This window comes from Amia ocellicauda, chromosome 20 (assembly GCF_036373705.1).
Source record: "Amia ocellicauda isolate fAmiCal2 chromosome 20, fAmiCal2.hap1, whole genome shotgun sequence".
Classification (NCBI taxonomy): Eukaryota; Metazoa; Chordata; class Actinopteri; order Amiiformes; family Amiidae; genus Amia; species Amia ocellicauda.
The window spans coordinates 15,378,906-15,392,673 of record NC_089869.1 but is presented as its reverse complement, the minus strand read 5'-3'; the positions used below and the strand labels follow the sequence as shown (position 1 = coordinate 15,392,673).

At 41.5% G+C, this 13,768-nt stretch overlaps 1 protein-coding gene across 4 annotated transcripts in view; it reads right to left on the bottom strand.

Annotated features, from left to right (window-relative positions):
- Nucleotides 1-13,768, bottom strand: part of vcla (vinculin a) — a 36,726-nt gene that overhangs the window by 2,545 nt on the left and 20,413 nt on the right. Inside the window, exons 7-21 of one of the 4 annotated variants that reach the window (XM_066693778.1) lie at nucleotides 11,782-11,875; nucleotides 11,415-11,562; nucleotides 11,071-11,224; nucleotides 10,243-10,418; nucleotides 8,591-8,781; nucleotides 7,201-7,400; nucleotides 6,602-6,730; nucleotides 6,354-6,503; nucleotides 5,665-5,773; nucleotides 5,214-5,516; nucleotides 4,878-5,002; nucleotides 4,566-4,748; nucleotides 2,325-2,540; nucleotides 636-839; nucleotides 234-338 (exon numbers count right to left, since the gene is read on the bottom strand). In XM_066693778.1, coding sequence (XP_066549875.1) covers nucleotides 234-338; nucleotides 636-839; nucleotides 2,325-2,540; nucleotides 4,566-4,748; nucleotides 4,878-5,002; nucleotides 5,214-5,516; nucleotides 5,665-5,773; nucleotides 6,354-6,503; nucleotides 6,602-6,730; nucleotides 7,201-7,400; nucleotides 8,591-8,781; nucleotides 10,243-10,418; nucleotides 11,071-11,224; nucleotides 11,415-11,562; nucleotides 11,782-11,875 — 2,487 coding nt within the window. The remainder of the gene's footprint in view (nucleotides 1-233; nucleotides 339-635; nucleotides 840-2,324; nucleotides 2,541-4,565; nucleotides 4,749-4,877; nucleotides 5,003-5,213; nucleotides 5,517-5,664; nucleotides 5,774-6,353; nucleotides 6,504-6,601; nucleotides 6,731-7,200; nucleotides 7,401-8,590; nucleotides 8,782-10,242; nucleotides 10,419-11,070; nucleotides 11,225-11,414; nucleotides 11,563-11,781; nucleotides 11,876-13,768) is intronic. The other 3 variants (XM_066693779.1, XM_066693780.1, XM_066693781.1) reach the window with 3 other exon arrangements.

The following is a 13,768-nucleotide window of genomic DNA, read 5'->3' as shown; positions in this document are numbered from 1 at the left end:
ATGTCATTATAAAATTTTAACACTAATACTATAAAAGACTCTGGAGACTAACAGACCGGTGGTTATTCAATTCCCAAATCATGCCTCACAGGAAGCTCTACAACATGGAGCCGATTCTCCCTAAAGTCCATATTAATCTAGTATTAAGGTAAATTATGGACCATCCCAATAAAAATAAAAAGTAATAATTCTCTCTTAAGCGTCACTGAACAGACCGCGATCTTCGGGCTTACCTGCTCCGACTCCTCTTCGCTGATGTTGGTGCGACCCAACATGGTGGCCTTGACAGTAGACAGGATTTTCAGTTGTGTGCTGATGGTGGGGATGCGCTCACACACCTGCAGAGAGATGCATGTTGCAAGCTTAGCAATGGTCCGAGTGTCATTTTTTTTTTGTCATTATCAATACATGAGTATACAATCTTTTTCCCCCCATGTAAATCGCACAAAAAGTTATAACAAGCTTTATACATTTCACAGAAGTAGCACCTCTCAAGAGAAAAAAAACAGCGACCGCGCTAAAGGAAATCAGTTCAAGATTGTGGTTGACATCACACTGTGGCGGCTGCTAATTGGAGCAGAGATGTATGACAAGATAGATAACGGTGTGAAGGAAATGTGTGAAGTTAGGCGGACCTGGAGCAAGTTGGTTCGGATCCTCTTGTCCGTGCACTGCTTGGCCACTTCCTTGGCCAGCCGGGTGACCTCATCCGAAGCCTTGGCAATGTCCTTGGCACACTGGATGAGGGCGCGCTTGTTTCCACTGCCGCCACGCACAAGACGGGACATTTCCGCCATCAGCAAGGCCATTCGCTTAGCTGCACCGATGATGTCATTGCCCTGGGGTGGATGACACCAGTTGAAGGTGGGGAAAAAGATGTACAAATAAACCACATAAAAAGGATATATATATTTTTAAGATGGAACAAAATAAAAAGCATATTCTATCCTTTTTCATAATGCATTGTTGCATCAATCGAAAGAAGCTGACATATAGCCACATCCACAGAAGCCTTTTAGTTGTAATAACTGAAGTTAAGATCTAGCTTATTTTTTTATTTTTATTTTTTTATAGCATTTGCAGTTGCCACACACGATGCCATGATGTTTGTTTGTAATCCACTAAATCGGAACACAAATCACAAACAAGACGTTATACTATAATCCAAAATTGTGATGTGTGTGGGTGCATACATAATTAAACTACATTTCTCCATTCAAAATACTGACCATGTTGAACAGAAATACATTCTCTTTCAGCTTCCTTGTTTCATTATGTATTCATTTACTTATTTACATTTTGATTCAAATTCTCTGCTGTATTTGGGTGAGGTCAAGAGATGATTACTATACCAGATCGCAGGAAACCATTTAGTAAATGCCCTTTCCTACTAAGGTTCTGAAATACACTCTGTAGGTCTACAACCTGTCATATCATATTTAATTACCAGTTATTTGTAAGTATTAGACAAACAAGTGTACACAAGTGGGCATTCCCAAATCCATACCCTGACTATTAATACTCTACATGCAGTCTGCAAAATGTTAGTAAACCACAAATCACACAAAATAAAGGAAGATTGTCTCAATTTGAAAATGATTTAACTAGGCTTTTTATATTGCATTTAAATAACTATGATATAAATGAACCCAATAAGCAGAAAACCCCAAATATTTACTCCCTTTCAGTTTTGTGTAATTCTCGATGTAAGGGACTGGGTTCAGTCAAAAGTACAGTGAGGTAATACAAAATGTAAAGATTTGTAAAAGTTTTGCTCAGAAAAAATTGTGTACCCAATTCCTATTTATGAAGTGCTTTCGTGAGGTAGTTTTCGTGCAAAAATGCAGACAGTCTTCCTTCTTGTTAATATCCATGACATCCAAGCATGTTTCTTTGTTGCAGTTAATTTGGTGGTTTAGTGAAGCCATATGTGAGAACGTACGATGCAAACAGAATGGTGAAATGACTTCTTCATTTTTAAAACAGGAAGTCATTGAGAAACTGTCATCAATGGCTTCACAGGTTGGCAAGACAATGAATGTACAGAAGCCTGCTGGGATACATCCTGTGTGGAGGTGTTCTGTTATTGTGCAGGAGAGCCAATCTCTTCCCTGCTGGACCAGGAGCCTAAACAGGACTTCTAACCAAGGAGCCGGAAGACTTGTGAAGCCAGTATCAGTTTGTCCAAGAGGTGCAACACAAACTCCTCATTCCAAAGAGTCACGGGCGCCCAGCCAGGATCAAGAGTGATGCAACACAACTGGGCCAGCGTCCCGCATGACTGGATGCAGGCAGAGGCATGGCCAGTGGGAAAGCAGGAGTACCTTACTGGACCACTTGCGAGCTTCTTGATGTAAAGCCCGAGCCGCAGCCAGCAAGGGCTGGTTAACGGGCTGATTGGTGGGCATTAATAGCAGCTCGGGCTCGTAATCGTCTTCATTGTCTGAGGGGAGGGCGAACTCAATATCGTCGGCTTCATCCTCATCATCTATATCTACATCCGCCTCAGCGGTCTCAATACCCTCATCAGTCACATCAGGCTGGGAGGAGGAGGAGGACGAGGAGGAACAAGAGGAGGAGGAAGGAGGAGGAGGGGAGCATGGAGAAACAAGGAGAGAGTTAGTATGAGATGCACAAGATGAAAACCAGGAGCAGGAGGGGAGGTTCTGCAGGAAAGGAAAGGAAGAAGGCGGATGAGAGGAGGTGGAGGGAGGGCAGAAGTGGAGCCAGGCGGCAGAAGAGGCAACAGACTTCAAGCTAACAGGGAAGCTTGCATCCTGAAGTCTTTTTAATGAAGAAGACAACTGTGGACAGGGGAGCTGAACTTTCAGGATGAGGCAAAAAACTTGTATGAGGTTTATAAATTGGCATTAAAAACATTTAAAAATGATAAAAATCAAGGATATCAAGTGTAACAGCTGCTCAAGATAACAGGCAACATATCTTGCAGTACACATCTGCTGTGGAACACTGGTTTGCGTTCCCCTTTCAATACAGTTTATACCGAGACAAAAGGTGTAAGGAGCCAAATCATCAACACAGCAGTACACAAACCACTTCAAATCACCAGGAAGAAAACACACCAGCTATCTGCTGCCAACTAGGGGAGACCTTGTCCTGCTGAAAACAGTACCATAGTCAACAAATTCATTAGCCACACAATATAAATAGCTTTGCTTCCCTCATACGATCTTCTCTCTACATAGACAATCTGCTTTCTAGACCAAATCAGAAACAGAAAAGACCAGCAACGCAAAAACTATATAGGGAGAAAAAGAGGTGGATATCATACAAAATTTAAATTTAAGGGAATATATCTACATTCAGAAATAAAAAATATATGTAATATAAAAATCTGTGTGTTAAATAATATATATATCAAGCTGTAAATACAAAAATAGGGCTTCTTATAAATCTCTTTTGACAGTGTTTCATTTTACACCGGAGAATTCTTGATCTTGCCAGTATATAATTCAATGTCCATTTTAGCTTATGAACTGCTGTTAGGCTGACGCATGCTCAGACAAGACCAGAGAAACTAGTATTGTGAAGTGTATATCAGATCGGAACAATCATTTGATATAATGGCAAATAACTATCCCTTGATTGCGCATCAGACCAGATTCCTAAAGTACAGCATTGTGGACTTTCATACCTGTCATTTCTACAGCCTAACACCATGGGTCTGAGCTATTTGGAGGCAAATAACTGCAGAGTTAATCTAGAGAGTTCACAGACATTCGTTTGCATCGTCTGCATCAATGTACTGCATACACAATTAAAAGCCATTTGATTAAATGTTCAATGACATTCTCAAGTTATTATTATTTTTTATTATTTTTGTCATTTAGCTGACACTCTTATCCAGGGCGACTTACATTTGTACCCATTTACACAGCTGGGTATTTTACTGGAGCAAACTAAATGAAGTACTTTGCTCAAGGGTACAACAGCACTGTCCCACCCTGGATTTGAACCCACAACCTTCCAGTCATGCGTCCAGAGCCCTAACCACTACTCCACAGTGCTGCCAAAGTTAATTCAAAAGATGTAACAAACAATAGAAATCCCTTTTCAATTAAACGTATATAAACCAATCCTAGGTTGTCCCTTACATGTTAAACTGCCGACGATCTCCATTCAAATACATTGATACTGGGCAAGGTTTAAAATTTGATCAGGCAGATGAATTAGAGAGACCAGAACAAGTTAGAAATTAATACATTTGTTAGAGGTATGACATGCATAAGTTTTATAGATGACAGTTTCCATATGAATTTAAATGTATACCTTTGTATTTCCATATGTCAGTTTAACGTCTTCTATGCTAAAGGTCCTCGAGATTTGTTTTGTCTAGGGAGTTGACAGTGACCTTGCTCTTCAGTGACCTTTTCTTTCAAGTAGAAGTAGCTTTATTCCCCCAAACAAAACACTGTGATTGTCATACTTTGCATAACTTACTTTTTTTTTTTTTTTTTTGAAAGATCACAAGAATACAACAACAGTGACAATAACAACACGAATACATGACTGAAGAAAAATCCTGCAGCAATGAACGCACTAACCTTGCTGGACCACTTCCTGGCTTCATCGTGCAGCTGCCGGGCAGCTACCATCATGGGCTGGTTGACCACCTCTCCGGCCATTTCGGGGAACTCCTCGTCCTTCTCCTCCGGGGGTGGGGGTCTTGGGGGGGGCACCTCGCCCTCAGGCAGAGGGGGCTTGGGAGGAGCAGGTTCATCACTAACCTGCAAAAGACAGCTTGTTGACAGGACTCTTCCAAATGATTATGAGCAGAACAAATTAAACAAACTGCAAAATAAAAAAATTCCAGCACAGACTGGGCCCATTTTGCCATGTCCACAATGCTGACTTACGTGCAGCTGGTCCAGATCAGGAGGGGGAGGAGGGAAGTCTGGCTCCTGTGGTTGGAAAGCTTCCCTCACCTTCGCCACAGCACCAAGGATCTTGTAACCAGAGTCCAGGAAACTCTTCTGCAGACCTAGAGGCAATCGGGGAGTGGTGCTCAGTCCTTCACAGATCTACTTTATCACCCCGCAATATACAGACCCACAGGAGCAAGGAGAGAAAACTGAACACAATTTCTGGGGAGAAAAAAATAGCACTTGAATCTATCGCATATATAACATGAAAACAGACCCAGATTCCTACAGTTCTGATGCACGCAAATAATACACAGGAAAGTGTCCTACCTGGATCCTGTATATTCCCAGCTACAGCCTTGGCATCCATCACCATTGGAGAGATGGTCTTGCTGAGCTCATCAGAGGCAGCTTTCACCGATTCCCGGAACTTGGGATCCTCAGAGTTCTCCACCTCACGCTTGGCCACCAGCAGGATGCGATTGGCCCGGCGTGCAATACTGGTGGCACCAGCAACTAGCATCTGGGGCTGAACATTGGCCATCGCCACGCGACACTTATCAATGTCCTTCTTAATCGCCTCCTCAGAAGCATCCAGAAGGGACTTGGTGTCAATGGCTTCATCCACTAACCCTAAGGAGGTAAAAGACAATGCACCGATCAATACCGAGAGCTAATCACAGTTATAGAAAAATATGATCGGTGACTTCATTAGTAAACCACATTTTAACATGTACTCCCCAGGTACACTGTAGTAAAGCATGCAGGCCTCTCTTGTTACCTGTCATTTTTTCAACATTGTCGATCCACTGATTCTTCATGGTCTCAAAATGTTCATAAGCTGCCTGGTTGCCTGGGTTCCTCAGCAAGATACGGGCGGCCGACACCACCTGTGAAATAAAAACACAGCGAGTGAATTAAGAACACTGGAAGGCAGAGAAAATGTCCTTAAGCTTATTTAACTTCTATTAAGCAAAATTTCAGTTTGCACTCCCTCCATTTAATTAAATTCAATTCCTAAGGGTACATTAACTACTGTGTCTCCAGCTCCATTTGTTGAAATTCCCTACAGGTACATGAAAGGCCTGCATTTCCCTTGAATTACATCTCTAATCTGAAATAATTTAAGACTAGCCTGTTTTCAAAAACACAAAAGATAAGCTTTCTAAAGCATCTTTGTTGGACAACACAACCATTTCTGATTTGCCTGTCCAGCTATGCATTTGCAAAGCAGGTATAACACAAATAAAACAAAGTAAACTAAGATCAATAGGTTTTAGAATCCTATAAAATGTATGAAGCCCATTATAATCATATGCTTCAAGCTCAAGCCACATTTCAATTATGAAAGCTCAGCACACAGGCTGGCACTACAGGAAACTAGCTTGCACGTGCACACACACTCATACACACACACACACAGTAGCAGTGCCGGTCTGAGCGTGGGTCCAGAGGACAGCCCTCGCATACCTGTGGCGTTAACTCTCTGGCAGACTTCACTGCGGCCTGGATTGCCTCCACTGTGCCTTTGTTTGCAGTCCCAACAGCTGCAGCTTTCTCTGCCGTCGCTCCCAGCTTGTTAGCATGATGTTCAAAGTTAGCAGCACGTTCGTCAAACACCTACAACACAGACAGAAATAGATATTTGTTTAGCGGTCTGACACTCAGATACCCTCCTGCACACAGCTGATATTCAAGTCTTTGGCTGGAGTACCGACCTCCTCTCTGTTTGGGGCGTCCGGGGGGGCAGTGGCCGCTACAGCGAGCAGCTTGATTGGAGTTGTGGTGTCACTGAAGATGTCAGACACTTCTTGGGTCATCGCCTCCTGCATCTTGGACTTCAGGTCCTATCAACACAGTCAACAGGGTTCAAATTGTTAGTACAGTTAAAAAAAATTAAGACAAACTATCACTCTCTTTTTTTAAATTACGGTCAGTTTAAAGTAAAGGTCTCTGATGCATACATTTAAATTTATATATATACACACACACACACTTAAATATATAGGAGAACAATAATATTGTGACATGGTACAAAGTTCATTTTAATAGTGAGTGAGTGCCTTCATGAAAAGTTAATATTTTCAGACCACCCATAATACAAACATTAGTGACTGAATACAACCGTAAACGCCAAAAAATGAGTAATCCTAAAAAAAAAAGAAACTGTATCCTGTGGTTATAATTAAACTGGACCTAAAGTAAACCGTCCCTCAGGCCAACAGGGGGCGCACGTGCACTTTGAACGGCTGTGCTCATGTGCCTGCCTGTGTGTGCAAGTGAGAGGGCAGCTCTGTGATCGTTCCCAGACTCTTACTTTGAGGGATTCCTGAAGCTGATGAGCGATGGCCCGGGCCTGCGGACCGTCTCCCTCTCCCCGCGCCGCCAGCTCTGCCAACTGCCCCATCAGCTGCTCCACGCGCTCGCACTTGCCCAGCAGCTCCTGCCGGTTCGGACCCAGCATGGCATTGGCCTGGCGACGGCCCTCCGCCACCAGCCCACGGATGGCAGCCTGACCTAGAAGCAGAGGAGAGCCGCAGCCGTCAGCAACACAGCACTCACAGCCTCCATTAGCCTTTAGACTGAGGGGTGGGTTCATGTGGCAGCTACATTTCTCTCACTTTCACCAACTATAAGTGCATAGAAAACTGGGGGTTGTTAAGAAAGCTCCAGGAAAGATTAAAGACAAGTTTGAGCTTTCGAGTCATGCAGGCCCTTATCATTTTCCTCTGCACACTTCTTGTTTGCTAACACTGATAATTTTGCACAGGAACCATCATGTGAACTTCCTGTTATTATACTAAGGACTTAGAGACAGTTACGCCTTCTTTCCTTTTATTATAACACTTTATAACATAACTTAAATGTGTTAAGGACAAAAAAAAAAAAAAAAAAAAAACTTCAATAGTAAGATCAGCTTAGTCTTTAAAACCAGTTGTGTTAGGACACCAGTTTATGATATAATTCCCCAAAGAAAATGAAAATGCAAGCCTCTGCTTCCATGAAATGAATTTAAAGTACTTATTCTATGGATGGTTACTTCGTCAGATTTAACGGCAGAATTTCAGCCACTTGGACTACGACATTAAAATCAAAACACATTAATCCAATTACAGCAGAAAAATTATTCAGCGAAGCACAACCTCTCTCGTAAAGCGGATTTAGTATTTTAGATTAAGGCTGAGCTTTTCTATCAAACTGCATTTTATTGCACTGTAAAGCATGTGGCACTGATTTTAAATCAATTTAATACCAACACTCGCAACTGCTTTTGCAAACAAAAAACTCCCATGTTGTTTCTATAATAAATATGAAATCCCTGTAGAAACAACCACGATGAATAAACCATTTTACAGGCCAGTGTTTAAATCATTCCAAGTTAATTAAATTGATCCCTTTATTTTATAACCGAACAGGGCAGAATATCCCAATAGAGTTGTGACGTGAAATCCATATGTACATTAAATATGCACATGTTGCTTAAATTAATCATGTACCACCAGGTTCAGTTTTAATTAAATGATGCATACATAATAGCTACCGGCAAATGCATATAATGTGGACAGCTGGTCCTATAATAAAGCCTTGCCAGGACTCTAATTACAAGGTCTGCATGAGGCTCAAACCAAGGCACAGAAGTCTTATGTTGTTTCAGTATGAACCTCACAGGAAAGGCAGTGCTCCCTGCATGGGTGGCGGAAACTCACCAACTCCGCGGTCATCCACACTGGGGTTGTCTATCCAGCGCTGGGCCTGCTCGATTTTCCCTTCCAGGTGGACAGCTGCCTTCACGGGCCTGCTGTTGGCCACGGCCCGGTTGGTCTTGGACTGCAAGTTCTGCAGAGCTGTGGCAATCTGTTTGGCTAAAGCCCTGGCTTCTGGAGTGTCACCTTTGCCCCTAGGGAAATCAGCATTATTAGATCTGGTTCACGTGTGCCAATATCTATTCCCCACCAAGCCTGCCTAGGGCTTACCCTAGGGACATGGAGGTGGTGTGAAATATTTATCAGTTCCAAGGCAGTATTCTAAACAGTCAATATATTGTCCCTATTCCACTGGCATATCCGAGCCGCGCCGGAACCAAGCCGAGCCGAGCCACCCTGGGACAGCTCGGGTGTGTACACGCTGCAGTATGCGAGCCAGGTGAATGACTTCAGAGGCTGTGGATGTTGCGTGAAAAGAAAGATAGTTGGGTTTTTCAGATGAAAACAATGCAGGAGCTTGGCAAGTGCGGCTGTACTTGTAATTTTGGATTTTAATTTTTACCTAAATGGAAGTGAAACCAACTGGCCTGGCTACCAAACTGCAATAGTGAAGCTACAAAAACATGAATTCAAACATTCTCAAATGCGACAAAAACAACATTTGAAAGACCGTAACGATTGAGTTTAATTTCTACTTGTTAGGCTATATTATCGTTTATATCGTTCATTGAACCCTGATACTCTGGAGTAATCCAGCATGCACTGAAACTGTCAATATAATAATTATGTATAAATATATCGATCTATATATAACATTGTGAACATAAATATTAGCTTTTAATGGGAGTCTATGCTTAATGTAGAAAATGCTTAACATGGCTTACTGTACATAAAATGTAACCATTATATCTAAACTTCACAAATTATAAGACTGACACCATCCAGGCTGATAAACCAAAAATTTAGGTTTAAAAGTGATACAAAAATCATAAGTATCGTGTGTAGTCAAGCTTGTGTTGTATTGAACACGCTTATGTGGTTTACAATTTTGGGCTTAAGTTAAGTTTATATTGATTGTTCAGTCAAATTGGTTATTGACAATAATCATCATCAACATCTTGTAAGTACGATAAACCATATAGGCACGGATTACATGCAGGGCTTCACATCTTTATTATATTGTTAATTTTACTTAATTGTCTCCGTCTTTTATTGGTAGGATTACAAACTAATGGTTTGTAAGTAATGGTTTTGTTTAAGTGCATGAAGGTACGTTACGCGATACATAAGCGTTTTAGACTCTCGCTTCTGACATTGTAAAATAAAATTCAGGTTGAATCTATTTAAAACAAAAACATCACAATAAGGCAACTATATAAATATGTCCCAGTCCCAGCCCATTGTGAATAGTAACGCGTACTCTTTCGATAGCACTAGGAATGGAGCAGGGCCGAAAATTCACGGCCTGGTTCTGCGTCGGCTCGATAAAATTGCCAGCGGGTAACGAGCCGAGCTGCGCTGGACTGGTTCCGGCACGACTCGCATATGCCAGTGGAAAAGGGGTATAAGTGTACCAAAGAACAACTAAAATGACCCAGTAATGAAATGCAGTCTGTTGGTGGATTGCTCCGACTTGCTGTGCCCAGCGTACGTACTGCCTCCTGAGGTCAGAGAGTTTCGCTGTCAGCCCAGCGATCTCCCCAAGGGAGCGCAGGATGTCGTCCCTCTCCTTGGGGTCCTCGCACAGATCTGCAATCTTCTTGGCTTCAGCCAGGATCCCACGAATGTTTTCCTCTCCCTCAGGGCCGCCATTGGGGTCAGCCAGCCAGTTCTAGGTGAGCACATGACAATACTTCACTCGGAGCTTCTTGCAAAATCATGAACTTATTGTCGTGCAATACTAACAAGTGTAAGAACTATATGCATTACTATAACTTAGAGTGGTTTAAATAACTCCCGTTTTTACCATTTTCAAATTAGAATTTCATTTTCCATGCAAAATTAGGTGTAAAATACAAGAAAATAATTAAGGTCTTTCCTGCACTATCATTGCTTGCAGGATGTTTCTAAACATTTCCCCCATAATATAAAAGGTTTTCAATTAAGCATGAATTATCCAGTTATAAATAAATAAATAAATAAATTACAAAATGTAAACTACATGTAGGATGTAGAAACAAAATTGATTTGTGTGCTATACAAATCACATTAGCTACATCACATACTGTATTACACTGTTGCTATTTGAGTATTAACATTATCATTACACAAAGCCAGGTGCCATTACAGAAAGCATAGCTCGGTTGTGAGAGAATCTAATAAGTCAGCTTTTACAGGCGAACACATTTGTCTTTGGTTTCCTCTGAGAGAGGCTATTTTTAGCTTTCAATTTGATTGTGCACCTTTGCAGTCAGTCCGCCCTTTATGTCGAGCAAGTGAACAGTTGCCGTAACAGGGAAAGAGCAATGCCGTCTGTGCCGTACCTGCGCAGCGTCAATCCTCTTGGCAATGGCTTGCTTGGAGTTGGTCATGGCTTCCAGTTTGCGGGCAGCATTCTCCACCTTCGCCGTTAGCATGTCCAGGCCCTGAGACACCTGCTGGGCTTTCTGCATGGCAACAGGAGTAGCACCCTGCCCTCTGTCAGAGAAAATCCATACGGTTAATTCATGGTTTGAAAAGCAGCCATAGCTACCTGTACACATGGTAACAAATGTGACCATATAAGAAATTGTGGTGCAATCCATTTAATCATGTTAATGTCAGCTGAAATCTGAAGAGTGTTTACTAGCAGCTTGTGTGTTTGTTTTGGTTGGTTATAGAGTTGTACCTGGCACGCAGCTCAGACACTTGGTCAGTCATCTGGCCCAGGGTTTTGGCCGTGCCCATAATGTCTCTCCTCTCCTTGCCGGCACACAGCTCACCGACTTTCCCAGCTTCGTCAAGGATCTGCCGCACAGCCTGCTCTCCAGTATCCCCTGATTGAGAACAAGAAAACGTCTTATTTGTCCATTCACAAATGCAGTTATGAAGGGCAGGCAAACAGGAAGGTGTTTTGGTCAAGGCAAGCGTGTCCCATTTTTCTGTGTGTATATTTTTGTAAATCTATGTATTATTGCTGCTCTCTGATGGCACACTCCTTTCCACCTTTTTCCTTAAGAACTGACCATCTAAGAGGGCAGGGGCTTCGAACATACCTGCTTGGGCATTGGGGTCTCTCAGCCAGCCTTTAGCCTGGTTCATTTTGGAGTCAATGAGCGCTAAGGCTCTCTTCATAGCTTCAGTGTCCTTGATAGAAGAGAAAGTTAATTAATAACTTATTCTGTTTTTATTAATGGATTTAATTAACATAATACATTAATAAGAAAAAATATCCTTCAAAAGATGCGACGCACAAGGATGAAAATACTTTGAGGTTAACTGCATAACTTTAATGTTATTGCTCTCCTCTCCTCTTGAAACTAAGCTACTGAAGTGTGAGAGGAAAGTTGCTTTGTCAGCAGTTTCTGAAAGCACTGCAGCACACATGACCTTCACAAGCACAATAGTATCACTTCTATGCACCCACCTCAACAACAGAGATGTAAAGCATGTCTGACAATTCGTCCTCAGGCTGGGATCTCCTTTAAAACACCTTCTTAACAAAGGGTCTCACCTACATCACAAACTTCTAAGTTTGAGGTCTGTGTATTAGTATATCTAATTGAAATCTGTACAGTTTGAGAACACAGATTTGATCCAATCTACAATACAGATGACAACAATTTGAGTGACCTCATCGGCTCCACGTTGCCAGCTATGCCTTTAAACTGAATGGCTTTGCTTAAAAGAGATTAAAAGATGTCTTCAGTTCAAGCTACAAAAGCAGCTGTCCATTAAATGTGAACAAACCAAAAGTCCCATTTCAATTAAAAAAAATTCAAACATCATTCCACACATACCGTTAACAAGTATAAAACTAAAAACAGGGAGCAGCACAATCTCTCCACTGGATTATAGATACAATTAACGTATTAAACGTAATAAATTAACTTCAGTTTCACAACAGACTATTCAAATTATGCAAGTTATCTGTAAATAATGCTGCAACGCTCCCCCGATGACTTAACATATAGAAGCAATTCCTTTTTTGGGTACAAATTTAACCAAGGTTACCACTGCTTAGTCATTTCTCCTTCAGGGGTTCAAAAAGAGGATGCAGCTCTGGGTGCCTTGCTTTCAAAGATTATAAACATATCCACAGCTCAGTGTAATCTATCAAACCACTGTTCCCTCCTGTTGTGCCTGCCAAAACTAGTTTTTCTGCAGAATGTGCAAGGAGGCAATGTTTGTAAATATATAGAATCAAGATAATTCATTGAACAGTGGAAGAATCACCATCTGTAAGAAGGACATCATGGGAAATTCAGCTGAGAAAAAGATATTGAGATAGAGAAAACAACTTTGTATTCTCTGTCACTTCCAATCACAAGTTATCTTGGTGCGCATTATTTGTAAACATCTGTTTTGGACCCAGTCCCTCAGCAGGACAAGATAAATACACAGTATGCTGTCCAAGCAATTAAGGATCAATGGGTTTTAAGAGCAGCTGCAAGCTGTGACCCAGATCTTCTAAGTGAGAATCAAAGTCGATTTGGTTTTAAAATTGACTCACCACCATTCCAGGAACCAAGCCGTACATCATTAGAACCGTTTTATTTATTTTATATTAGTTTTGATGAGGTCAGTATTTTTATGGTTAGAAATTCAATTCTATAGTCTTCAAGGTTGGCTATGCTCACTGACACGGTTACATTCAAGATTATGATTATCTGTTCTTTAGCTGCAATGTATTGATGCTTCTTGATAACACACTTAAGAGGTCTTGAATAATGCATTTGTTTAAACTTCAAAAAGCTTATTTGTACCCTCTTATCATCCAAGGTCTTCCCAACACCCTGTAATGTATTATAAATCTCATGAAGTACCAATAAACGAGGAAAGTTGTGAACTCACAGTCAAAATCAACACAATAGAACAATTCCAAGGAGCTAACTGGAATGAGATCACTACCAGGAAAGTAGACTAAAACAAACATGTACAAACATGGGTTAGTAACACAGGCTGGTGAATAATGAACTAAAACCAACGGCCGTACAGTGAGGAATGTAAAGAGGTGCACAGAACTGATCTGGCATGCCTAAA